Source organism: Heterodontus francisci, chromosome 45, assembly GCF_036365525.1.
Source record: "Heterodontus francisci isolate sHetFra1 chromosome 45, sHetFra1.hap1, whole genome shotgun sequence".
NCBI classification, from domain to species: domain Eukaryota; kingdom Metazoa; phylum Chordata; class Chondrichthyes; order Heterodontiformes; family Heterodontidae; genus Heterodontus; species Heterodontus francisci.
The window spans coordinates 14,534,731-14,562,611 of record NC_090415.1 but is presented as its reverse complement, the minus strand read 5'-3'; the positions used below and the strand labels follow the sequence as shown (position 1 = coordinate 14,562,611).

The 27,881-nt window shown below is 43.0% G+C and overlaps 1 protein-coding gene across 6 annotated transcripts in view; it reads left to right on the top strand.

The window, feature by feature from the left end:
- Nucleotides 1-27,677, top strand: part of LOC137356494 (immunoglobulin superfamily member 1-like) — a 59,703-nt gene extending 32,026 nt beyond the window's left edge. For 3 of the 6 annotated variants that reach the window (XM_068022378.1, XM_068022381.1, XM_068022380.1), the window contains exons 2-8: nucleotides 5,036-5,159; nucleotides 7,540-7,575; nucleotides 8,146-8,436; nucleotides 10,309-10,614; nucleotides 14,195-14,485; nucleotides 17,720-17,827; nucleotides 18,503-20,285. In XM_068022378.1, coding sequence (XP_067878479.1) covers nucleotides 5,129-5,159; nucleotides 7,540-7,575; nucleotides 8,146-8,436; nucleotides 10,309-10,614; nucleotides 14,195-14,485; nucleotides 17,720-17,827; nucleotides 18,503-18,564 — 1,125 coding nt within the window. In that variant the 5' untranslated portion in view covers nucleotides 5,036-5,128 and the 3' untranslated portion in view covers nucleotides 18,565-20,285. Of the gene's footprint in view, nucleotides 1-4,143; nucleotides 4,259-5,035; nucleotides 5,160-6,355; nucleotides 7,342-7,539; nucleotides 7,576-8,145; nucleotides 8,437-10,308; nucleotides 10,615-14,194; nucleotides 14,486-17,719; nucleotides 17,828-18,502; nucleotides 20,286-27,585 lie in introns of those variants that run through there. The other 3 variants (XM_068022383.1, XM_068022379.1, XM_068022382.1) reach the window with 3 other exon arrangements.
- Nucleotides 27,678-27,881: the final 204 nt, after the last annotated feature.

Sequence of the window (27,881 nt, the reverse complement as noted above, 5' to 3'; positions counted from 1 at the left end):
GGGGTTCAGACGTGATGAGAATGGATGGCTAGTGATCACCGTTATGCTGTCCCGGTGCCAACAACAATTTATGCTGGTGGACGCTGGAACCACTGTGACAATTGCTCGTACCTCAGACCCTGCATGTCAACTCGCAGTGTGTAAGGGTTGCTTTGCTAAATCCAGCGCCAATAGGGCCCAGGCTTTGGTGCATCCCAATTAATCTACTGTTGTCTCTATTCTTTGGGGGTAATGGGAATTTATATACGACAACCAGGGATAGACGGTGTTGTCTGGGGAGTGATTCGTTACAACATCCCAGCTCACCCAGACTCACAAGTCTGATTCAACAGCCCTCCTCCGCTTTCGCCACATCTAAAGATGATTGTGGATGACTGATAGGGATGTATTAATGGCCCAGTCTATCAGTAAACAGTATCTTATTCCTAAAGAGAGCCTCCCCTGTCTCGAAGAGGTTATTGAGTCCTTTGGTGAGCAAAGTGTCTTCTGTGCAGGAACGATCATGAAAGATTTGAGACAATGTTTATTGATCGCAGGTACATCAAGGCTCTTCTATTCTAATCTGATTGAAGGACCGCAAATAGGGGATTATGACGATTGATAAGGCGTTTGTAGATGGCGCGAGGAATCAGTACATGAATACTTCATTCTCTAGGTGGGGACTATAAGGTGTAGAGAATTTGCAACTTAATTTTATGAGTAACTTTTTAATACTTTTTTCTAAGGCTGAATGTAATGGCAAGGCTGGATTGCAAAGCATGACGGTCAGAATCGCTGAATATGACATTTTGTCAATGTTGAGATGTGCTTGTGTGTGGAACTGCATGTAGCCTAAAATGGAAAGGGGAGGTCATGCAGCTGCAGAGGGGCTCACATTGTAAAAGCTATGGACATATATTACGTTTCTGAAAAATTAAGGACAGCTAAACAAATAGTACTAATTATATGCTATGTACACTAATGCATTGAAGTCTAGTTGAAATAAAGCCTGCTTTATCATGAAGTGTTTTTTTTCTCAAGGCCATACTCTGTTTAAACCTTTGTGTAAGAACAGTGGGAGAGATGGGCTGAAGAGTCCTTACAGGGGTCGAGATGAGATAAGTGTGAAACTGCAGAATTGACAAAATGTTTAGTATCAGCAATAATCTGGCATTTACGATCCTTGATAAAATAAAAAGAACCAGGAAACATCTGTAAAGTGTATAGTTTGAAGCATTAACTAACATGGGTCCAACAATGATGTCAACCAGGACCAATTAGGATACCTGGAACAATTCATAACCTAATATGGTAAGATCCCAGCACCCCAAGAAGTGTAAAAGAAAGGGTGTTACAGGATACACGTAGAACGAGAAGATAGACTACAGTGAACAAAACACAACATGAGAAGAAGAAGGAGAGAAGTCTAGGGCCCAGCGACCTCTGAAGAGGAACCGGTGTTGATCGTTGCTGATAACCTATCGCCGTTGTTAAGTGTTAGCTTTGTATATGTTAGGTAAGCCTAATAATCGTTCTGACTGGATCACAAAACTTGAATCTGTACCTTGTAAGTCTAACTTGGTCAAGAATCCCATGGTAAGACCTGTCGGGTGTCCTCTGTCTCACCTTTATCCAGGTAACACCAACTGAAACTTAAAAATGTAACAACTTTATTCAAGAATGGAGGGACAGGAAAACTGCAGACCAGTTATCCAGACATCAGGCACACTGGAAATGCTGGCATCTATCAGTAAGGACGTCTTAACAATACACGTAGACATTCATAACATGATCAGACAGAGTCAACATGGTTTTAAGAAACAGAAATCGTGATTGACAAATTTACTAGAGTTTGTTGAGGATGTAACTGTTAGGGGAGATAAAGGGGAGTTACTATGTGTCGTATACTTGGATTTCAAAAAGACATTCTATAGAATTGCCACGTAAAAGGTTAAAATGCAAGTTCAGTGCTCATGGGGTTGGAAGTAATATGTTTGTATGGACGGATGATTGTTCAACGGGCAGGAAGCAGAAAGTAGGGATAGACAAAGCATTTTCAAGTTGACAGGCTGTAACCAGTAGAGTGCCACAAGGATCAGTGCTGCAGATTAGCAATTTGAATCTATATTAATTACTTGGATGAAGAGACTGAAAGTGGCGTATCCAGATTTGGTGATGATGCAAAGCTAGGCGGGAATGTAAGCTGTGAGGAGAAAGCAAAAAGGCTGCAAAAAAGGTAAATGAGTGGGCAACAAGCTGCCAGATGAAGTGTAACGTGGGAAAGTGTGAGGTCAATGTGAAAGGCGTGCAACTTCTAAATGTTAATGCTCCTTGAGACTTGGATGTATTCGTACAAAGACACAGAAAGTTAACAAACAGGTACAACAAGCAATTAAGAAGGCACATGGCATGTTGGCCTTCATGACAATGGGATTGGAGTACATAAGTAACTATTTCTTGCGACAATCGTCTAGGGCTTTGGTGAGACCACACTTGGTGCACTGTGCACAGTTTTGGTCTCTGTATGCAACAAATAATATATTTGCTTTGAGGCAATACAAAGAAGCTTCACTCGATTGGTTTCTGGGATGAGAATTGTTGCCATATGATCAGATGCTGAGTAAATTATGGCGATACTCTGGAGCTTAAAGCAACGAGAGGTGACCCCATTGAAACAGGTAAGATTCTGAAGCGGCTTGAAAGGGTTGGCACTGAGGGGTTGTTTCCGCTGCCTGGGAAATCGAGAACACAAGGGTGCAGTCTCAGAATCCGAGGTCGATCATTTGGAACGGGAACTGGAGAGATTTCTGCACTCAGAGGGCTGGGAATGTTTGGAGTTGTTGTCCATCTTCGACATTTAAGGCAGAGATAGAATGGTTTTGGTCTCTCAGAGAATCACCGGGAGCAGGCGGGGTGTGGAGAAGGGTCATAAAGTCATAGAGTCATACAGCACAGAAACAGGCCCTTCGGCCCATCGGATCTGTGCCGGCCATCAAGCACCTAACTATTCTAATCGCATTTTCCAGCATTTGGCCCGTAGCCTTGTATGCTGTGGCGTTTCAAGTGCTCATCTACATGCTTCTTAAATGTTGTGAGGGTTGCTGCCTCTACCACCTCTTCAGGAAGTGCGCTCTCGATTCCAGCCACCCTCCAATCGTTTTTTCTTCCATTCAAATCCTCACTATTCCTCCTGCCCCTTACCTTAAATCTATGCCCTCTGGTTATTGACCCCTCCACTAACGGGAAAAGTTTCTTCCATACTAACCTATCAATGCCCCTCATAATTTTGTATACTTCAATCATGTCCCCCCTTGGCCTTCTCTGCTCTAAGGAAAACAACCCTCGGCTTTTCTGTCTCTTTTCATAGCCGAAATGCTCCAGCTCAGACAACATCCTAATGAAACTCCACTTCACCCTCACCAGTGCAATCACATCCTTCCGATAGTGTGGTTCCCAAAATTGCACACAGTACTCCAGCTGTGGCCTAACTAGCGTTTTATACAGCTCCATCACAACCTCCCTGCTCTTATATTCTATACCTCGGCTAATAAAGGCAAGTATCCCATATGACTTCCTAACCACCTTATCTACCTGTGCTGCTGCCTTCAGTGATCTATGGACAAATACACCAAAGTCCTTCTTACCCTCTGTACTTTCTGGGGTCCTACCATCCATTGTATATTCTCTTGCCCTGTTAGTCCTCCAAAAATGCCTCAACTCACACTTCTCAGGATTAAATTCCATTTGCCACTGTTCTGCACATCTTACCAGCCCATCAAAATCGTCCTGCAATTTAAGGCTTTCATCCTCACTATTTCGTGCCATCTGAGAACTTACTGATCATACCTCCTATATTCATGTCTAAATCATTAATATAGACCACAAACAGCAAGGGTCCCAGCACCGATCCCAAGGGGCAGAAGACCTGCCATTATCGAATTGAATGGCAGTGCAGGCTCGGGGAGGCTTGTGGTCTACTACTGCACATATTATTGTTTTTTGTTCTGATCTGAGTCACTAGATGACTGCAGTAGGCACTCAGATCACGATTGATCCAGTATTCTTTTTACATTTGACGTCTTTCCTATGTGAAATGATAGTTGTGGTAAAAGCTGCTGACAACCATTTTCACAGCCACAGCATCAGTAATAAGAAGACGTGTTCACTGTGCAGTTTGTTTTAAATGAAAGAGGGAAGTGCAGTTTATGTACTTACATGCTCTCAAAGGCAGCAGCTAAGGTTATTTGAATCGTATTCATCTCTGCTGTGTTCTTTGAAGGTAGGTTAGTATTGCAGTAGCTGTGAATCTTCAGATATACTTATATATATATATATCGAGATAGCTATCAACCAAATGCTCATCTTGTCTCTCAGGGACACGAAAAAGTTTTAGAGTGAACTAATTAGCGACTGCTTTTCTGAGAACATTGTAGTCAATCATTATCTGAAATGGGAGATGTGTAAAATGTTTTGTACAATATCTCTGGGGTTTTCGTATGAACGTGATCAGCCGTGCCATCAAGCATTCCCTTTCAATACTCTACCGACCACAGTAAAACCACAGGCTGTCTCAAGTAGCACGGGAACTAAATCTGTCACTAAAACCAAAACAGGGTTCTTGCATTTTAGAAGAGATTTTATGAATACAATATATGCACAAAGAACGTGATGAAGTCAGTTATACAACAGACAGAATCTGAAAGGGAAACCACCCATCTCGGCGTGTTCCTATGACAGCATCCGTTACTTTTGACTTCGAATTCGATATCCTTTATTATTAGAACAATGCCTCCAATAGTGAAAAATCTTTAGCGAGGTGAAGGAAAAATACTGTGATTGCCTAAAATGCACACTGGTTTCTTTATGTCTCATGCAAGCATATATACTGGTGTAGCATGCCAAATCTGTGGCAGAAGGAAAAGGTCTTGTAACATTATGTACTGTCCACTGAAGGATGTTCTTTATTCCTCAGTGACTGCTTGACTAATTCTAACACCCTGCTATAATTTGTGACACAGTATTCTTGACTATTATGTTGTAATCTCTGTTCCTGCAGCTGCAACCACGCCATAGGCATTATCCAAAAATAAGTCACAACAAGAAATAACAAAAGCTAATTCTGACAAGAGTGTGCCAACCTGAGTGGAACATGTTTGCTTTCTCAGTTGTTCTTGGGATCGGTGAGTATGGGTCTCACTTTTTTTTTCATTACCGCCTTGAAAGACAAGTTGGCCAGATGTTTATGCCCTGCTCCAGAAGCGGACGCCGGGGGAGTGGGGGGAGGGGCGGGGGGACGGTGAGGGGCGGGGGGGAATCAAATCCAGTTGCCTAACCACCACCTCACCCGCCCCTCGCTATTTTACTAGCGAAGGGTGTATGGGAGTGGTGGGTAGTGGTGGCATACGGCCTGTCCGACCCAAGCCAACTGAGACCCAGTAAAGTGCCACTTACGGGCCTCCTTGCTAGTATCTTACCAGCAGCTGACGGTAACTTCAGCACCCGAAGAGGAGCAGGACGCAGGAAAACCTGGCAGCCGACTTGAGGGCTGCAGAAGGGCCCGCCTGATCTGGCACCCTGTGGCTTGTGGTGGGCTCCTCAAGCTTCATGGGCTGTCCCCTGCTAAAACCACCCCTCTGCCATAAACTCCCAGCCCCCTACCCTTGCGGATAAAGCCTGATCCCCACATTCTTGTTCCAAGGGGAAGTCCATCACACCACCTCTCTTTGGGTGCAGTCCCAGCAGTAACCGCTGCTCCTGGTTGCACTGCTGAAGAGTTGCCGTCTGACTGGCTGGCAGCTCTTGGAGGCGGGACAGCCAGCCTCAGAGGTGCGGATGTCCCGACCGAGGACAATTAAGGGCTGAGCCACGCGAAAATACTGGCGGCGCCCAACAAAGGTGGAGGCAGCTCTCCCTTGACTTTTAAGCCAAGGATCTTTCTTTCAATAGAACTTTTAACAGTTCAGAAAGCCGCCTGAACTGAAGCCTTGCAGGATCAGGGCTCAGGTCGGAGAAACTACTTTTTCTTCAAAATTCACATATTAGACATACTTATTGAAATTATAGGGATTATAAATACAACTTTACAGGGTAAAGTCCGAAAATCGTGGTCTTAGATCATCACAGAGGGAAAACACATACACTCCAGTCATTTTTTGACCACTCTCCTCATGAAAGCAAGCTGAAAGGAAGTAAAGGGAAGATATGTGTTCCCAAAAAAGAAAAATGATATCGATATATTTAACTGGCTTTATGTCCATCACTCACTTTTTCCGTCTACTTCACCTTCCATGTGTATATAGCAATGAATGCAGCTATATTATTATTATATTATTATTATATAATGAATGCAGCTATCTGTTTTCGCCATAATCTACAGGTTACGAAAAACAATTTAGTTCCACTACATGACAGAGTGAGATTCTTTCAAAAACAAATCATTTTCAATGTGACCGGAGTGAGATGATTTTGTTCGTCATGTAATTACGATTCAAGATGTGTGCGTCATAGTTCATTGATGCCATGAGAAAATATTGCCCTTGGCAGGAGTGCTGCGCCTCGTCCCGGACATGTTACCAGGGCCCCAACTAATGACGAAAGCTTGCATTGCCTGGAATAGAGAAGGCTAAAAGATTATTTTGATCGGGATTTTTAAGATTTTGACAATAATTGAAAATATAGAGAACGAAAAAGTTGTTCACTGTTGCAGAATCCAAAACAAGGATCCAAGCACTTGAAATCACCTCCAGACCCTATAGGTCCGAATTAGGGAACTCGTGTTTCACCGAATGGGCGGTGGAATGCAAAAGATGCTATCTCAATGTTTTTTATACCTTGAGGTGCATAGTGCTTTACGCGCCAAGATGATTAAATTTCTTATTCAGAGATTATGGAGCCAAGGCTTGCAGATGGAGTTCGAATGCAAATCAGAAATTATCTTATTGAATGGCGTAACAGGCTAGGGGCTGTTCCGATATTCCTTTGCTCCGAGAAATGCAAACTTTATGTAAAGCATGAGAACAAACTGTGTAAATATGCCTTGCAGTCTTTGAGTATAGAAGATTACAGGTTGATCTGATCGAGACACGGATAATGAAAAAAACTGGTTCTACTATAATGGGGAACCTAAAAGCAAACTAAGTTTTAGAAGAATCGAGAACACACAACTTGCAATTGAGCACTCAGCGATTCAGGAGAGAACTCAGAAAGTACTTCCTAACACAGTGGGCATCTGTCGCATTCTCACCCAAAATAAACACTTGGGTGTAAACCGTCAACTTGAGCCTTCAAAGCTGAGATCAATAGCTGTTACTTTGGGTATTGAGGGCTATGGAGTGAAGTCAGGAAAATGAAGCTGAGATACAGGTGAGCTATTATAAAATTGAACAGTGGGGCAGATGAAAGAAGTTTAATGACCTTCGCCTCTTCCTCATGTTCCTAATACAATGATAATTTAGGAAGTGGCTATATCGATTCTCTGAGAATTGGTACATTTGGTTGGAGATCATTAAAATATCGATGTGCATTTTTTTTTACTTTCTTCGTATTTTGTTTTTTCTGCAGTTCATCTCCATTTGCTAGTCGGACAGGGAACAAACTGTGAGTCTTCAGAAGTAAATGTTACTAACCAATTCACTAACCTGAACCTGAGGGTACTATTGGCATGATACCCGACGACTTAGTACTGGGGAAAGCTGTAAAACTGCAGGGCGCACTGACCCTTTACATAAATTGTTATGGGAAATTTTGCAGTAGTTTCTTCAAGTTCCAATATTCCGAAAGAGGTTGTCCTCACTATCCAGCAAATATCGTGTGTTAAATTGTATTAAACAACCATGCGCTTTGCTGTCCAAAAGCATGCAGTTTCGCTTTAGCCTTTCCTGTGGTGTAATAAATAACTGTGTTTAAATTGGTTACAATTGTTCTTCTTAGGTTCATTGAAACATTTGTATCATTATTACGACCTTAACCATAATCAAAAATTGTTTGATAATTCAAAGCTATTTAAAAGCAGAGGGCGTTCTGTCTTCTGACACTATCGTCATTGCAGCACGGATGCGTTTCTTGTTTTGGTAAAGGCCACATGGAACTTTGTTTATTATAATAAGCGAAAAGTAAATTTACGAAAAGAATTTCGTCGATAAGCTGTTCTATTTGTCCATTCCTCAGATGTTTTACCGAAACCAACCTTATCTCTGAATCCACCCTTCAATGGTTTCCTAATGGGGGAAAAAATAAACTTGACTTGTCGTTGCCAGTGTCCCATCACGAGGATCCACTTTTACAGAAGTCAGGATAGGGTCAACCAAAGTTATATCAACCACGGGAAGTGTGAGATCTCATTAGCTTTCATAGCAGGCCATGCCCATGACGGGAATTACACATGCCAATGTATAGTCTTGAAGAATAATGAATGGAGATATTCAAATGAAAGCGACGTTGTTCAGATACATATTCGAGGTACATATTTGATTAAGGGTTCTAATTGTCATGTTAATTACAGGGGAAACTGTTCTCGTCACTGGTGCTTAAGGCGTAATTCATGGACCCTCGGACGTCAGTTATATTTGCGTGTTCGTCTCGTTATGCAAAGCAATCCGGGGTACATCGATTTGAAACTGACGGTGTTAAGCAGTCTATAGGTCTTTTTAAACTCCAATTTCATATGGAACGGTTTTGGGTTAGGAGCCTGCTAATGGTGGACAGCTCTAGCAGTTGTCGGCGCATATTTGCTCATTCTGAGAAGGCATTTCCGCTGCTTTCCTTCAACCTGCAGAAAATGTCTTTTTTTTTAAATAAGCGACCCTCCTGGCAGTCGGAGAGTGAGTCGAAGGCAAAGCAACCCTTCAATATAATCACTCTTGTCATCTCCTTTTTGGCGCTTCTGGTAGAGGAATAGCAACGGGCCATTGGTGTATTTGCACTTAAATGTATTCATGCATTGTTAAATACTGCAGCTAAGTGAGGATATGATATTGAACTGGAAAGTTTGATATGTGATTCAATCAGTCACTTGGTTTTCTACAGAGAAACTGGAGGTTAGTCAAATCAGCTGGGGCGGAGGTGTAAAACCTGCAGTATCGCATCGACCGACATTACAACATTCAGCCTCTCGAGCCTGCACCACCATTTAACAAGATCATAGCTGATCTGTTTCTGTCTCGAACTCCACACTCCTATCTACCCCTGATAACATTTATTCCCTTGTGTCTACCTCCACGTTAAAAAAAATACAATGATCCCTGCCTCCACCACCTTCTGAGGCAGAGAGTTTCAAAGTCACACAACCCTCTCAGAAAATAAAAACTCCTCATCACTGTCGTAAAAGGGCAACCCATAATTTAAAAGTGTCCCCTAGTTCTGGACTCACCAACAAAAGGAAACATCCTTTTCCAAATCCACCATGTTACGGCCGTTCAGGATCGCATATATTTCACTCAGCTCTTCCCTCACTCTTCAAAACTCCAGTGAAAACAAGTCCCGTCTGACCAACCTGTCCTCATAAGAAAATCCTCGCATTTCAGGTGTCAATCTAGTAAACCTCCTCTGAATCAACTCCAACGCATTTACGTCCTTCCTTAAATAAGGAGACCAAAACTGCACGCAGTATTCGAGATGTGCTCTCACCAATGTCCTGTATAACTGAAGCATAGCATCCTTACGTTTATTTCCAATTCCTCTCGTAATAAAGGGTAGCATTCCATTGGCCAACATTATGCAAAATGCCCGTAATTGCAGTGAATGGAATTAAATATGTGGCATGGTATGAAACGTGCACCCGATCCCTTCAGGCCCAGTCTGTAACACTTTCTGAGATCAAATTCTAGTCGGTAGATTTGAAGACGCATCTCAAAGCAAGAAGGAGATGTGGAGAGGTGGAGTGGTTTAGGGGCAGAATTCCAGAGCTTTCAGGTATGGTAATGCAGCATTTATGGTTGAACAGAGAGACAGTTGCAATGTGCAAATCAGGGGCAAAGACTTCAGAAACTGAAGCGTTCGAGGTGAAGAGACCCAGATAAAGAGTGACGTGAGAATCGGAGGGGAATGGTAAACTTTTGAGCTCAAGGATGGTCAAGATTGAGCAGGCAGTATAGACATGTGCACTAATATACTGTCCAAGGTTCATTCTTGAAAGGCAGCGAAAGGTGACTGGACGAAATAGCCTGCACATTCGTATTTACCCTTCTCAGTATCCGGTTTATTGTTTTGATTCGATGTTTATGTGGAAATAGGATGACATGTTGAATGTCTCAATGTGACATTCCGTCGAATTGTGCTATACAATTTCATATGTTTGTTTTTTTTCTGTTATGCATTCCAATATTGTTCCAGAGGAAGTCGCAATGCCGAATATTGTCACGAAGCCAGCCTCTGGTGCCGTTTCAATCGGAGAAAAACTCCATATAAGCTGCAAAGGCGACATTCGCTCCGCAGGGGGGACATTTCACTTATACAAAAGTAACAAAAGGTCACCTCTGCTGTCCCATAATGCTTCTGATGCTGCTCGAACTGTGACCTTTACCATCGACATTCAAAACAAACAGTCGGCAGGCAATTACAGCTGCCGATATCAAACGGAGATTCTCAGAAAGTTGGTGCATTCGCCATTCAGTACAGAGGCGAAGATTACTGTGAGAGGTAGGGAGCAACACATATCAACACGGGTTTTAATGTGCTCATGTCTCAATATCAGTCATTTTAGAATGAACGCAGGCGATGAACTAATTTGAATTCCAACCCTCATGTAAGAATTTATCTGCAAAAGTCAACTGTGGCTGAATTGTTGATCTATTGTATTAACATTTTCTATCCGAGTTCCATGCGCCGGAGGAACTAAGCACTAAACGGGTTTAGAGCAGACTAATCCTAAAACTGATCCAACAGATGGTCATAGATGGTCGACTGGATCGATGGCGTGAAGAGCTAATGGGAGCCGAATGGAAAAAGATTGGTGCAAGAATGTGAAATTCAATTCACGCCTCTTAATCACAAAGGTTCCACGTTCAGTTCCCGCTCCAAGATTGAGCACAAGAAAGGCTGACACTCCACTTCAGTACTGAGAGAGTGCTGCACTGTCGTAGATGCTATCCTTTGGATGAAAAGTTAATCCGAGGTTCCAGTTGCCTGCTCGTTTCAATGTGAAAGACCCCCTGGCAATAGTTCGAACAAAAGCATTGCAGCTAACTCTTGGTCCTGGCCAATATTTAGCCCGCAATCAATATTAGAAACACATAGATTATCTGGTCATTATCACATGGCAGTTTATGGATGTCTGATTGCGCAGGTTGACTGCGACGTTTGCTACATTTCAGAAGCTGCAAAACGGTTTGCACGTCTGGTGGTCATGAAAGGCGCTATATAAATGCAGTTTTTCTTTAAATAAATAGACAGCGGATGGTTAGGACTGTCCATACAGAATTGAGAATCTATGTAAGTGACCACTCTGTGTTCATTATTGAACGAAGACAAAATGGGATGCACTAAATGCCCTGCAATAAAATAAAGAATAGGCACAGTCGGTTTCACGCTTTTTACCATCCTATCTTATATTGTAAATATTACCTAATAGCAACATTTATGTGAAACTTATGTCATATACTTTTAGTTTTAACTGAATGGCACAATTTGCAATATATATATATTGCATAGAGTATAATTTAAGACGCTGGAAACATTTTGTAGGACATTTGTTTTTGAAGTAATTATGTTGCAAATAAACTTCAAGTGCCGGGAATCTCCATGGACCTAGAGTACAATGCAGTTTCAAATGGAGAAACAGTTCATGCTACCTGTAAACATACCATGCCCCCCACAAAGGGGTATTCCACTTATACAAAAAGCATAAAAGGGAACCAGTCGCTTAATACATCTGACGCTTAGCCGAATGCGACCTTTGCCATAAATACACTTTATAATGGCTCTAGATTTAATCGTAGTTCTTGATATCAGTCAGTTTAGCGAAGGTCTGATGGAGTCGCCATTCACTTAAGATACAGGGATTACCATGCAATGCATGGGTCAACAAATATCAAATATTTTATAGCAATTTATCTGAAAGAATTATTCCTTCGATCATATCAATGTATAATTGGTAATGGACTTCAAATGCAATACAAACGACATTTACGAACGTGCTTGGAGAGATTCACTTGGGATTAGTTTTGATCAACTGTCTTACCTTTTCCTTGTTGCATGGGCTGCATAAGTTCGCTCCTCACAGTTTTAGCGCAAAATATGTCAAAGCAAAGAAAACTAAAATTGCTGTTTAATTTATTTTTATTATTTAGTCGTTTGGAGGATGTGGGCGTCACTGGTTAGGCCAGCATTTATTGCCCTTTCCTAATTTCCCTTGAAAAGGTGGTGGTGAGCTGCCTTCTTGAACCGCTGCAGTCTTTGGGGTGTTGGTACACCCACAGTGCTGTTAGGAAGGGAGTTCTAGGAATTTGACCCAGTGACAGTGGAGGAACGGCGAAATAGTTCCAAGTCAGGGTGGTGTGTAGCTTGGAGGAGAACTTGAAGGTGGTGGTGCTCCCATGCATCTGATGTCCTTGTCTGTCTAGTTGGAAGAGGTCATGGGTTTGGAAGATGCGGTCGAAGGAGTCGTGGCGAGTTGCTGCAGTGCATCTTGCTGCTGGTACACGTTGCTGCCACTGTATTTCTGTAGTGGAGGGAGTGAATGTTGAATGAGGTGGATGGGGTGACAATGAAGTGGGTGGCTTTGTCCTGGAGGGTGTGTGGCAACTTGAGTGTTGTTGGAGCTGCACTCATCCAGGCAAGTGGAGATTATTCCATCAAACTCCTGACTTGTGCCTTGTAGATGGTGGATAGGCATTGGGGCGTCAGGAGGTGAGTTATTCGCTACATAATTCCGGGCCTCTGACTTGCTCCTTTAGCCACAGTATTTGTGTGGCTGGTGAAGTTCATGTTTAGGTCAATGGTAACTCCCAGGAAGTTGATAGTGGGGGATTCAGCGATGGAAATGTCATTGAACATCAAGGCCAAATGGTTAGATCATCTCTCGTTTGAGATTGCCATTGCCATGCACTTATGTGGTGCGAATGTTACTAGCCACTTATCCGTCTGAGCCTCGATGTTGTCCAGGTTTTGTTGCATCTGGACACGGGCTGCTTCAGTATCTGAGGAATTGCGAATGGTGCTAAACATTGTGCAATCATCAGCGAGGAACTGTGCTTCTGACCTGATGATAGAGGAAAGGTCATTGATGAAGCAGCTGAAGATGGTTGGGCCTAGGACATTACCCCAAGGAGCTCCTGCAGTGATGTCCTGGGACTGAGATGATTGACCTCCAGCAACCACAACCATCTTCCCTTGTGCTAATGTAGTGAAAAAAAGTTCACCAAACTAAATATGCCTAATATTGATAATGTATGCAAAACAGTCTATATACACTTAGGAACTCTTACGTTTTCTACATGGTCTGATGGACTTTCAAGTTTTTCCCCAAATAAATAACACCATCTCCATCCAAGCAGCCCTCATAATTCCATAAGTATAGTGAGGAAAATTGGTGCATGTATACAATATTATATATATATAGACTCCTCTAGCCTTAAAATTCTTATCCTTCTGTTCAAATCCCTGCATGACCTCGACACTCCAGTCTCTGCCAGTCCGACAACAATTCGGCATCTGTGTAATCTTCCAATTCTGGACACTTATTCAGCTCCAATTTTTATCGTTCCAGGATTGGTAATGTGGATGTAGTCACCTGCATAGCTAACTTTCGAATTCTGTCTGCAAAATTTCTGCTAAATTATGGTGGGAAATTTACAACAGTTTCTTAAAGTTTTAATATTCCCAATAAAGTCCCTATTACGAAGCGGCAATCATGACGTTTCCCCTATTTTAAACTGCATTTAAAACCCTGCATGTTGCTATCAGAAATCATGTAATTTCCCCTTCAGCCTTTCCTATGGTGTAATAAATAACTGTGTTTAAAATGGCTGCTGTTGCAGTTTTCTTTGTTCGTTGAAACTTTCATGTTATTACGGCCTCAACAGTCATTGGAAATTATTCATTAATTCCAATGATAAAGCTCTTTAAATGCAAAGGCACGTTATTTTTTGGTACTATCGTCATTGCAACACAGATGAGATTTCTGTAAAAGGACACATTGCACTAGGTTTTTCACAACAATATAAATGTAGATTCATTGAAAAAAAATGTTGATAAACTGTTCTGTTTGTCCATTTCTCAGATGCTTTATCGAAGCCAACCTTAACTCTGAATGCACCCTTCAGAGCTTTCAGAACGGGAGAGAAAATAACCTTGACTTGTCGCTGTCAGTGTCCCATAATGAGGATCCACTTTCGCAGAAATCAGGATAGGATCAACTACACTGATCTTAAAGACGGAAAGTGTGAGACCTCTTACGATTTCATAGCAGGTCATGGTCATGAAGGGAATTACACATGTCAATGTTTAATCGCAGAGACTGGAGAATGGAGCCATTCAAAACACAGTGACCCTGTTCAAATATATATTCGAGGTATGTTATGAAAACAGATTCTGTCACTGAGATTACTTGAATTGGGGGGTACTTGCTCGCCCAACAAGAGTTCCAATTGCCCTGTTAAACATAAACGTAGGGGAAACTGTTTTTGTCACAGGTTCTTAAAGCGGAATTCAAGGATGCGTGGGCAGAGGTTATGTTGCCCATCCATGTTGCTGTGCAAAGCAATCCGGGATACATCGATTTGAACTTGCTGGTGTAAGTCAGGGCAGAGGTCAGGTTAAACTGCACTTGCTAGTGCAGTCTGGTTTATAACGGGTTAGGATTAGGAAACTTGCTGGTCGTGGCGAGTTCCAGCAGTTACTGAAACATCTTTCCTCAGTGTAAGAAGGCACTTCAGCCGCTTTCCTTCAACTTCCCGAAAAAACTCCAGCGTTTGGAGTAAGAGACCACGCTGGCAGACAGTGTGTGGGTGGAAGCCAGAGGAATCCTTTCATATGATTCCACTCTTAGCCAGTGTGCGCACAACTGCGTGTTAATGGTTCTGGTCAAATAATATCTTTCGTAGATTTGTAGTAAACTGTATTCACGCATTTTTCCACATTCTAGCTAAATGAGGACATGGCGTTGAACCGGACATGTCTATATGTGACTCAATCAGTCATTTGAACTTCTGTAGAGGCATCTGCGCTGAAGAAAATTGGGGGCCGGGAAAATTGTATCGCGCAGCTGGTGCAAAATGTGCACTATCTGATTGACCACCATTATGTGCAGTGCCTGATATTCAGTCCCATAATGGATTTGAAGATTTGGCGTGGCTTGGAATGGGCGACCGATTGGATATTGTCCATTTAGCACCATCGCCACAGACCAAATTCTAGCCCCTATGTTGAAAGACGCATTTCAAACGAGGGAAGCGATGTAGAGACGTGAAGTGGTTTTGGGGGTGGACTTTCAGCAGTCAAGGCCTCGACAGCTGAAGGCATGGTCACCAATAGTGGAAGAATTAATATTGAATATTACAAAGATAAGGAGGGAAGAGACCACGCCGGGATTTGAAAACAAGAATTCTTTTTTTTTTTAATTGAGTCCTTGCAAAATACACTGACAGATAATGAGCAGCACTATGATCTTTTGCAGCCGTTAGTCAGTTAGAAGCACCAAATGAAAGTTCAGTAGCAACCAGATAGTATCGACTTGGATACGGTGGAGAACTTTCAGGTGTGGTAATATCAAATCAGTGCACTGAACAGAGAGAGACTTGCAATGTACATATCGAAGGCAAAGACTCAATAACCTGAAGTGGGCAGTGGTGAAGAGAGCCAGATAAACAGTTATGTGAGAAAGTAGAGACAAGGTGATCTTCTGAGATCAAGGGTCGCCAGAATGAAGGCTCGATCCCCACAACCCTGCAAGTCTATTTCCCTTCAAGTGGCCATCTAATTTCCTTTTGAAGTCATTGAATGCCTTCACTTTCGCCGCACTGGGCAGCGAGTTCCATATCATTACCACCTGCTGTTCTTCCTCATATACCCCAGGCATCTCTTTCCCAAAGCCTTCAACCATTAGTTAATAGGGACATTAATCCCTAGCTAACATATTAAAGCCTGTCATAATCTTGTACACTTCTGTTAAAGCTCCCCTCGATTTCGTTTGTTCTTTTAATAAGACTTCAATGGAGGGTTTACATCCAGGGTTGTGCAACATGCAGCCTGCAGGCGAGCATACAGCCAATGGTTCCCATCCAGCCAAAGAATATTTTCCTGAGTTGAGAAGTTGTCTTCTTCTTTCAGACCGGCTTTGAAAACATCACGATGTGAGTTTCACAGCTGACAGATGTTTAGGGCGGGGACTGTGTTTTTCCAACTTCAGACAGATTCGGGGCTTGCCAACGGATTCGAACTTCTTTTTTAAAGGCAGCCAGAAACAAACAGCGCGACTTCAAAAAAAAACTAACTAACCTCAAAGCTTATGTGCTGAGCACTCCAGCTCCCAACAACTGTCCGAGATAGAACGAGAGGGACAGAGAGGGGAGGGGGACAGAGTGAGAGAAACAGGCTTCTGAGCCTGGTGTGTCTTATGATCACTGCGTATTTCAATGACTTGGGTGTGGGCGTGGAGGGAGTAATGCCTAGCAGAGAACTGTGTCTATCCCCCCGATTGTACTAACTCCTCCTATCACTGTGTTCATATTTACTACCCCCCCTCGAATGGCTCCCTGTACCAAGGTGCCATGGTCAGTTTGCTCATACACACTCCAGCCCTCACTATCACCCATACAAGTTGAAAGGACCTTAAACTTGTTGAACAATAGCAAGGGCTCAGGCTCCTCTACTGCTGCCTTCTTGTCCCCTTACCTGCATCACTTGCAGTCGCACATCCCTGACCACTGATCAAATCAGAAGACGCAATCGCACGGGGTGTGACTGCTTTCTGGAGCAAAGTTTCCAGGTATGGTCCCCCTCCCTGTCCCCCTCCCTGATGCCTAAGTATTGCCAGATTCAATCCACGTTAGTGATTCTGAGATGTAAACTTATTTTGTAAAGACAAACTACACTTAGTAATTGTCATCTGAATCTAAGAATCCTTGGTGCAGTGGATGAACAGCATCAATCGGGATATGGGAACATGAAATTAAAGGTCAATGAAACCATCAGAGTAAAAGATAGGTTTAACAACAATGTAAAAGCCTAACAGTACTAATTATCTACTTAAAAGATTAACACGTTATGAAAGACCCAGGTTAGGACTGGAATGCACTGCCTGAGAGTGTGGTGAGGCATATTCAATAGAGACCTTCGAAAGAGTACTGGATAAATTTATGATGAGAACATTTTCCAGGGCTGCGGAGGAAAGGCAGGGCAATTGGACGAAGTGAGCTGCTCTCGCAGAAAGCGGGCACGGACAGGACAGGCTGAATGGCCTCCTTCTGTGCTGTAACCATTGCATGCTTCTATGATTCTATATATTAATGAAGGTTCCTTCTATTCATCAATTCCAGACAAATAGTTCAACATGTTCTAAGAGAATGTGCTAACCAATTTGACAGAAAATTATTAATCTTCTTCAAGTATTATTATGAATGTAACTTGTTATTACTGTTTTTTATTGTGATTTTTTAGTAAAACAAGTAATACCAGCGGGTTTTCCAACGTTTTTGAATAAAGAAAAATAAACAATTCTTCTCCATTTATAATTGTTTTTTGGAAAGGTTGAATTGTAACATATGTCACGCATACATCAAAGAAAAATATTTCTCCTTCTCCACAGGACAACATCTCACAGCTGCCCTCGTTCAGCTCTGCCTCAGTATCTTATTGCTTATCGTGATTTTGATCATCATTGTTGACCATTTTGTTAATGTCATTCCGCCAGGAGGTAAGACACTGAAAGAAAATGCTAGATGTTATTTCTCTCTAAATGGATATTCTGTGATATTCTATATCTAAAAAAAGTCAAATCAATGGTGTTCTGTCTAATGCAGAGCCTGCAGGATATCATCTTGCACTCAAACACAGATTGAAGAAGCTAGCTATCTCTCTTTGTTTTCCCCGAAAAGCAACTGTTGTTTGATAGAACAATCACAGAGCCACTGAGCCTAGATGACCCTGCTGCAGTGTCACAAATAGAAATGCAAGTTAAGGATAAAACTTGCATAAAACCTCCTTCATTCTGATGTGCCAATCTAATGTCCATCTAAAGAAAAGCAAAATATTGTGATTGAAATTATCGCCATAAATGCTGGCCATCCCCAGTAGGTCAGGCATCCATTGTGGCAAGGGAAAATGTGTCATTCTTTTAGATATGCGACCTTTCATCAGAATTAGAAAATGCTGGCGAGTAATGGTTTTAAACAAGCTTAGAGGCACGAAAATAGGATAGGAAGGAACGAACTAAATGGAAGGTCTTCCATAAGGTGGAAAGTAAGAATGGTAGAATAATGTAACAGATGATGATGATAACGATGCTGGGCAAATAAAGGATGGCAATGGTCGAAGTTAAGAAACAAAGCACTTGTCTAAATAGATACTTATACATTTGAAATTTCTACAGGAGTAAAGGCATTGGACAATACTGGCTCCCCTTCACTTCGCAAAAGACCAACACAGGACTGAAATTTCCTTAGAATGATTCAGTGTCTCAAGGGTGCCTTTTGAAGATCAGCAGAAGCATGTTTTGCAGTGGATTTAGACCTTTGCATCTTTATTTCTGTCATGGGAAAAGCATTTCTGATCTGATACCCTTCTCTCTAATTTCTGACGTTTCATAGACAATCAAGTGCTGCACAACTTATGCTTATTTTATCAGAACATGGAGCATTTGATGCCATTTTGTGAAAATCAAATGCATTTTGCAGTTGACGTTGTGCCAAGTAATGATACAAAACTCAGCTTCAAGCTCTCTGGCTCTTGGTGTTAACACAATGAATGTTTGTTTCATCCCACATAAACAGCTGCGCAGTGTGAGATTTAAAAGAAACAGAAACCTGTCTATGACAATCAGAAGATGTTTCATTGCTGTCTTTGTGTTCTGACCCTGAGGGGTCCAAATCATACGGATGAGTGCAGCTCCATCAACACACAAGATGTCCAACACAGCTCTGGGCAAACCAGCCCGCCTGAGGCCTCCCCACACCACTTTGGACATTAATTACCTCCACCACAGTAGCAGCAGTGTATATTATCTGTATGATGTTTTGCAGCAACACGTCAAGGCTCCTTCGAAACCACCGTCTAATCCCTCGGACTCTGCCACAGAGAAGATAAGGAAAGGCAGCAGGCCTTTCCTTAGAAATAACATTACCTGCAATTCCTCTCCAAATCACAAATCATCCTAACATGGAAGTATACTTTCACTGCGGCTCAGTCAAATACTGGAACTCCGCCCTTAAAAGCATTGTGGGTAACAAACGACATAGACTGACGTTTCAAGAGCATGGGTAGCCACCACTTTCAAATGAGCCGTTAGAGATGGTCAACAAATGTTGGCATTGTCGGCGACAACCACAAACTATGACAAAATGAATGACAATGGCTAAGCGCAGTTATGTTGCTGAGAAAATGGCAGGAGTGTTTATGAGTTGCATCAGCACGGTCCGGTTATTTTTTTTTATTTAGAGATACAGCACCGAGTCTGTGCCGACCATCAACCACCCATTTATACTAATCCAATACTCCTGCCACATCCCCCACCTGTTCCAATATGTCCCAACCTGTACTAGGGGCAATTTATAATGGCCAATTTACCCATTAATCTGTGGGAGGAAACCAGAGCACCCAGCGAAAACCCACGCAGACACAGGAAAAACTTATAAACTCCACACAGGCAGTACCCAGAATTGAACCCAGGTTACTAAAGCTGTGAGACAGTGGTGCTAACCACTGCGCCACTGTGCCACACTGGGTATCGCGGCTAAGGAATGGAAACTAATGTAGAAATCTGTCACAAGCCTCACCCTCCAAGGATAGCCCAGAATATCAGACTGTAACTGGCCCTTGAGGCTGGGCGTGCAAACAATATGCAAGCCAGATAATGTAGCATGACTCTACGCTTTGACTGATGTTTTGACTGAGAAAATCTATCCTTCCCACAAACCCAGTTTACCTGGGAGGGCAAAATAGAGGTCCGTTCAGAATCTTTTTGTTTATTGCACTTTACATTCAGATTCCCTTTCCTCTCTTGTGCATGGTTAAATGGGTATTTCATTGCAAAACGCAAATCAGTTTAGATTGTCTTGCAAGTGGAACACGACCATAGAAAAAGCTGGATGTGGCATGATATATCAAATCTCTGTTGGGTATTATGTTCAACATTCGACAAATAAATTATCTTCAGGTCCGAGTATACCTGCGTCAGGCTCAGTCTTTCTAATGCAGCACGAGCTTAACAGGGACTGTTTCTGTGTTATAGACAGGTCAGCAAGATGACCCAATTTAAGTAATAGTATTTATGCAGGCGTTGACAACTTCATAATCAGAATTGTTGGTACAAGACAAGGATCAACTCCTGATTGATGGAGTTGAAAACACTGTGATCTTCTCTAACTCTTGTTAAGATTGAATAATATTAAGGAAAAAGTCGGTCTTTCAACACCAATAGTTCTGGTAATAACCACAGAGTATTGGGCGCACGCACAGTCCAAAGTCGGCTACTTACTGTTCCACGTTCATTTTTTAAAGCTATTCTTACCGAAAATGGCATTAATTGACTGGAACTTACAGCACCAAAATGGCTACACGGCCCATTTGATCCATGCCAGCGTTTGAGCTCCACACGACGCCTCCCCAATTCACATCATTTAGAACAATTGGAATAAAGGGTAATGCTTTTGGGGAGGGGAAACACAGCAAGAAAATGCACAAGAAACGGGGGTGGGTGGGGGAGATTGAGAGGGGTAGAAGTATTAAGAGACATTGGAGTGCATGCCCACAGGTCCTTGCAGACGGCAGTAGAGGTATGTAGAGTGTTGAAGAAGGCCTATGGAATGCTTTCTTTTATTGGCCCAGGGAAAGAATACAAAAGCAGGAATGTGATGCTTGAATTGTATAAAACGTTGGTTAGACCACAACTTTAGTATTACGTACAGCTCTGGTCACCACATTACAGGAATGACATAATTGTTCGGGAGTGAGTACAGAGGAGATTTACAAGAATGTTGCCTTGGCTTGAACTTTTCAACTAGGAGGAAAGATTGGATCGACCAGGGTTGTTTTCCTGAGAAGAGAGGAGGCTGAGGGGTGACCTAATTGAGGTGTACAATATTATGAGGGGCCTAGATACAGTGGACAGGCAGGACCTGTTTCCCCTAATGGACAGGTCAATTAACAAGAGCACAGATTTAAGGTGATTGGAAAAATATTTTACACCCAGAGGGATGTAGATGTCTGGAATCCACTGCCAGAAATAATGGTGGAGGCATAAACCCTCAACTCATTTAAAAGATACCTGGACATGCACCTGAAGTGTTATAAACTGGAATGCTATGGACCAGGTGCTGGAAGGTGGGGTTATATTGGGCCGCTACCTTTTTTTCATCTGGTACAGGTACGTTGGACTGAATGACCTCCTTCCATGCCTTAATTTTTCTGTGGTTCTCTGGGTAAAGTTCGATGTTCATTTCTCCCTTTCTACTTATCTAAGTCAACTGTGTGCATATGACCCACCCCCAATACACCTTGCGTTAGCAAGTTCCACAATCTAGCCACTCTCTGGTAAAGAATTTTCTGCTAAATTCCCTATTGGATTGGTAGTGACAATTGTATATTTATAGCTGCTGGTTTTGCTTTCCCCGCACATGGAAACATCTTCTCCAGATTTTCTCTATCTAATTCTTTCATATACATAGATGGGGATCACATCACTACTCAGCGTTGTCTTATTATTGCTATTATATTTATGCGGTTTGTGGTATATGAATAATTTCAGTCCCACACTAACATGGTTGACATTGTTTGTGTGAGAACCTACTGGATTAGGGATACATTCCGTTCCCTGAAACCCATTAGTGTAACAATTAGAATTTACCAGCTCTCCAGCAGTTGTGCGCGTTATTTTTGCTCCGTCTTGGCAAATGGCCAGTCATTAGACGTTATTTCTAGTTTAATGGTTCAGTAACGCAACCAACCCAATGACCATTCCCACCTGATCTGCAGGGAAAAGTGACTGGAATTTCTTCCAATGAAACTGCCGTTTTGAACGGTAATGGATAAGGTTTGAGAAGTTAATTATGATGCGTAACTGCTGAAAAGGAAGTACATTAGTTCCGTCAGGATTTTGGAAAAGGGGTTGCAATATTAATTCGGATTGAAAGAGTTAAATGTTTGATAAACATGTTACGAACTTGAAGCCAGCAGATGCATGACCGCGTTTGGGTTACCAAGCATGCTTAGTCACCATGACTGCAATAGCCACAATTCTTTGAATGATTGATCACTTACGATATCGTTCGTGGAATGATTGACTGCGTGCCTGTTTTCTGGATGATGAGATAACTTAGTGAACGGCAGGAAGTGAAGCAGAAGCGTTATCAGATTGGATATTCCAAAAAAAGGGAAGTGGTGAGAGATCTGTTAGCCAGGAGCTATATTATACAGAGATCTCAAGAATATTTTGTGCAACCTTGTGTTTGGATATTTAACCCTTTCATTATCAATTCTACTGTCATTGTAAGCAATACTGCCCAGATTTTCAGATCATGCGAATGTATGCAGCAGTGGCCTCAGCAATGTTCCCCGAGCTGTGCAGCTGAAAGTCCAGTGCAGGATGAGCACAAGATGGCCCCTTTTGAGATACCGCGTTACGGCCGCACGAACAAAAGAAAAAAAATGATTGGTGGTTTCTTAAACGAATTGGCCACACAATGAAAAATAAAAGAGTATGTCTTGGTCCTCAGAAAGAATTATAACAGCCGCTGCTATTTCATAATGAGCTATGTGGGCGTGGCTGGCAGACCAGCAACTGGTTGCCCATCCCCTAATAACCGTGGACCGAGTGCTTTGTTGAGACATTTCAGAGGGCAGTTATGAATCAAACACATTGCTGTGGGACTGGAGTCTCATGTCAGATAGACCAGATAAGGACGGCAGATTATCTTCCCTAAAGGACGTCAGTGAACCACGTGGCGATTTACTACAATCACTGACAGTTGCAGTACTACTGAGAGTAGATTTCAATTCCAATTTGTTACCTAATTGGATGTAAATTTCAGCAGTGCCCTGGTGGGATTTAAACCCGAGTCCCCAGGGCATTAGTCTGGGCCTCTGCATTCCTAGTCGAGTGGTACTGCCACTACGTCACCATCTCCCACTGGTCCCACAGCCATGGTAGCAAGCTCGGAGGCGACTTGGCTGCAAACTACGGCATTGAGACGGATCCAAGATGGAGTCCCTTCCTCCCCCAGCCCACTGGGGAGGTTTCCCAGGGTAAAACAGAAAGTCATGTGCACTGGCAGCCGCGCCACGGAGGCGGGCAGCTCATTTGCATAACGGAAGACACAATCGGTGTGAGTTTCCGGCGTCGCTGGCGTTTTGCCGGCGGCTAAGGGGCCGCGCCTGAGATGAGGAGGCTAGCAGCTCCGAAGGGGTAGCCCCATTGCTGCAGTCTTGGCAACTATCGGAGTTAGAGACTCCATGCTTCAAAGAGCGAGCCGTGGATAGGAAAGTCATCCCCGAAGGCCAAACAATCCAACATTATTCTTACGCCGTTTTGTTTTCATTTGGAAGGCAGTACTTTACAAGTAACTGGGGACAGGGAAAAACAACAATAATTTTCAAAATGGATATGGAAATAACTTCGGAAATGATAAGGATGATCTTCTGAGGATGTACGTAGAGCTTGGAGTGGTACTTGGAACTATGATGTTGTTGCCATTTCAGAGACTTGGTTGAGGGATGGACAGGATTGGCAGCTAAATGTTGCAGGATTTAGAAGCTTCAGGCGGGATAGAGGGGGGGGGAAGGGGTGGGGGAGTTGCATTACTTGTTAAGGAGAATATCACAACTGTACTACGGGAGGACACCTCGGAGGCGTCGTGCAGCAAGGCAATATGGGTGGAGCTCAGGAATAGGAAGGGTGCAGTCACGATGTTGGGGGTTTTCTACTGGCCTCCCAACAGCCAGTCGGAGGTAGAGGATAGGATATGTGGACAGATTTTGGAAAGATGTAAAGGTAACAGGGTTGTAGAGGTGGGTGGTTTTAACTTCCCCTATATTGACTGGGACTCACTTAGTGCTAGGGGCTTGGATGGGGCAGAATTTTTAAGGAGCATTCAGGAGGGCATCTTGAAACAATATGTAGATAGTCAAACTAGGGATGGGGCCGTACTGGACCTGGTATTGGTGAATGAGACCAGCCAGGTGGTCGAAGTTTCAGTCGGGGAACATTTCGGGAACAGTGACCATAATTCCATAAGTTTAAAGGCACTTGTGGATCAGGATAAAACTAGTCCTCGGGTGAAGGAGCTAAATTGGGGGAAGGCTAATTATAAAAATATTAGACAGGAGCTGAAGAATTTAGATAGGGGGCGGCTGTTTGAGGCTAAATTGACATCTGACAAGTGGGAGTCTTTCAAGCGTCAGTTGATTAGGATCCAGGAACAGCATATTCTGTGAGGAAGAAAGATAGGTTTTGCAAGTTTCGGGAACCTTGGATAACGCGGGATATTGTGAGCCTAGTCAAAAAGAAAAGGGAAGCATTCATAAGGGCTGGAAGGCGAGGAACAGCCGAATCCCTTGAGGAATATAAAGACAGCAGGAAGGAACTTAAGCAAAGTGTCAGGAGGGTTCAAACGGGTCATGAAAAGTCATTGGCAAATGGGATTAAGGAAAATCCCAAAGCTTTTTATACGTAAATAAACAGCAAGAGGGTAACTAGGGAAAGGGTTGGCCCACTCAAGGCAGAGAAGGGAATCTATGTGTGGAGCCAGAGGAAATGGGCGAGGTACTAAATGAGTACTTTGCATTAGTATTCACCAAAGAGAAGGACTTGGTGGATGATGAGTCTAGGGAAGGGAGTGCAGATAGTCTCAGTCATCTCATTATAAAAAAGGAGGAGGTGTTGGGTGTCTTGCAAAGCATGAAGGTAGATAGGTTCCCAGGGCCTGATGAGAGCTACCTCACAATACTCCTCGAGGCAAGGGAAGAAATTGCTGGGGCCTTGACAAAAATCTTTGCATCCTCATTGGCTACAGGTGAGGTTCCAGACGACAGGATAATAACCAAAGTTGTTCCCTTGTTTAAGAATGGTAGAAAGGATAATCCAGGAAATTGTAGGCCGGTGAGCCTGAGTCAGTGGTAGGGAAATAATTAGAGAGGATTCCTCGGGACAAGATTTACTCTCATTTGGAAACAAGCGAATTTATTAGCGAGAGGCAGCACGGTTTGGTGAAGGGGAGGTCGTGTCTCTCTAATTTGATTGAGTTTTTTGAGGAAGTGACAAGGATGATTGATGAAGGATGTTATCGATATGGACTTCAGTAAAGCCTTTGACAAGGTCCCTCATGGCAGACTGACACAAAAGGTGAAGTCACACAGGATCAGAGGTGTGATGGCAAGATGGATACAGAACTGGCTCAGTCATAGAAGACAGCGGGTAGCAGTGCTTTTCTGAATGGAGGGATGTGACTAGTGGTGTTCCGCAGGGATCAGTGCTGGGACCTTTGCTGTTTGTAGTATATATAAATGCTTTGGAGGAAAATGTAGCTGGTCTGATCAGTAAGTTTGCAGATGACACAAAGGTCGGTGGAGTTGCGGACAGTGATGAGGATTGTCAGAGGATACAGCAGGATATAGATCGGTTGGAGACTTGGGCTGAGAAATGGCAGATGGAGTTTAATCCGGACAAATGTGAGGCGATGCATTTTGGAAGGTCTAATGCAGGTGAGAAGTATACAGTAAATGGCCGAAGCCTTAGGAGTATTGACAGGCAGAGGGATCTGGGCGTACAGGTACACAGGTCACTGAAAGTGGCAAAGCACGTGGGTAAGGTAGTCAAGAAGCCATACAGCATGCTTGCCTTCATCGGTCGGGGCATAGACTATAAAAATTGGCAAGTCCTGCTGGAGCTGTCCAGAACTTTAGTGAGGCCACACTTAGAATATTGTGTGCAATTCTGGTCGCCACACTACCAGAAGGACGTGGAGGCTTTGGAGAGGGTGCAGAAGAGGTTTGCCAGGATGTTGCCTGGTCTGGAGGGCATTAGCTATGAGGAGAGGTTGGATAAACTCGGATTGTTTACACTGGAATGACGGAAGTGGAGGGCGACCTGATAGAGGTTTCCAAAGTTATGAGTGGCATGGACAGACTGGATAGTGAGAAACTTTTTCCCAGGGTGGAAGAGTCAGTTACTGGGGGACATAGGTTTAAGGTGAGAGGGGCAAAGTTTAGGTGGGATGTGCGAGGCAAGTTCTTTACACAGAGGGTGGTAAGTGCCTGGAATTTCCTGTCGGCGGAGGTGGTGGAAGCAGGTACGATAGCGACGTTTAAGAGGTATCTTGACAAATACATGAATAGGATGGGAATAGAGGGATACGGTTCCCGGAAGTGCAGAAGGTTTTAGTTTCGGCAGGCATCAAGATCGGCGCAGGCTTGGAAGGCCGAATGGCCTGTTCCTGTGCTGTACTGTTCTTTGTTCTTTGCTCTTGATACACTTGCAGGGCCATGGAGAAGATGCAGATGAGGGGCAATAATTGTCTCAATGTTCAAATGAGCCATCACAACCATGATTGGCCGAATAGCCTCGTTCTGTGGTGTATGCTGCAATAGTTCTTGGAGGAGCTATCATTTCCCTGTGCAAACACCGTGTGGCAGTCGAGCAGAAATGTTGCCCACTTGTGATCTGATTCACAATATCAACCAAGCATTCTTCATGATTCCTGCTTAATAATTGTGAGCTTGCATACAGTTTTGCTAGTTCAGGTACTGAAGCATTCCTTGTAGAAATGCAGCAAGACCTGGACAAAGGGGGAAGGGCAAGAAGAACAAAAGGGAAGGCCATTAACATTCCTTCTGAACAACGCTTTTGTCTTTCAATGCAACTTTGTTTTGTGACATCTTTGTCATTTAATCTCTCCTGCAGGACTTTCTCTTTTGTTCGTCTCCCCCGTACCATTTTTCACTCGCTCGAAGCCTATTAAATTGCTTACCTGTGCCAGTTCCGAGGAAAGGTTACCGACCTTAAACGTTGACTCTGCTTCTTTCTCCACAGATTTTTCCAGACCTGCTAAGTATTTCCAGCACTTTCTGATTTTATTTTGGATAAAGAGTTATGTGAAACTGGGAGGGGAAGCTAATTTTTTGGAGCTCAAGGGTGGTCAGAATTGTGCAGGCAGATTGAAGATGTGCAGTAAGAGACTGCCCAAAGGTAGGAAATACTGACTGGACAGAAGAACCAGCACGTTCGGATATCCCCTTTTAATTGTATCATTTTTAATTTGATGTTTGTGTGGAAGTATGACTACATTTACGATGTCCCAGTGTGTCACTCAGTCGAATTGTGACATTAAATTTTGGATGTCTTTTGATTGCAATATTATTGCCGTTTAACTCCCAGTTCTGTAAATCTCCATTGATCCATCCTCTGGTGTCGAGTGAATCGGAAACATAGTTCATATAACCTGAAATGCGACATTTGCTCCACAGGGGGAGCATTTCACTTATATCGGAAAAAAAGGATCACCTCTGCAGTCCCATAATATTCTGGTACTGCACAAACTGCAAACTTCATCATAGACATCCGAAGCGAACAATCTGCAGGAAGCTTTAGGTGCTGGTATCCAACTGAGATTCTTGAAAATATGGTGCATTCGCCATTCAGCAAAGACACAAAGATTACTGTAAGATTTATGAGAGTTCGGTAATAACATATAACAACACAAGGTTTAGGGCGATAATGTCTCAACAATGATCTCGTCGAATTAAAATGTGCAATTAAATAA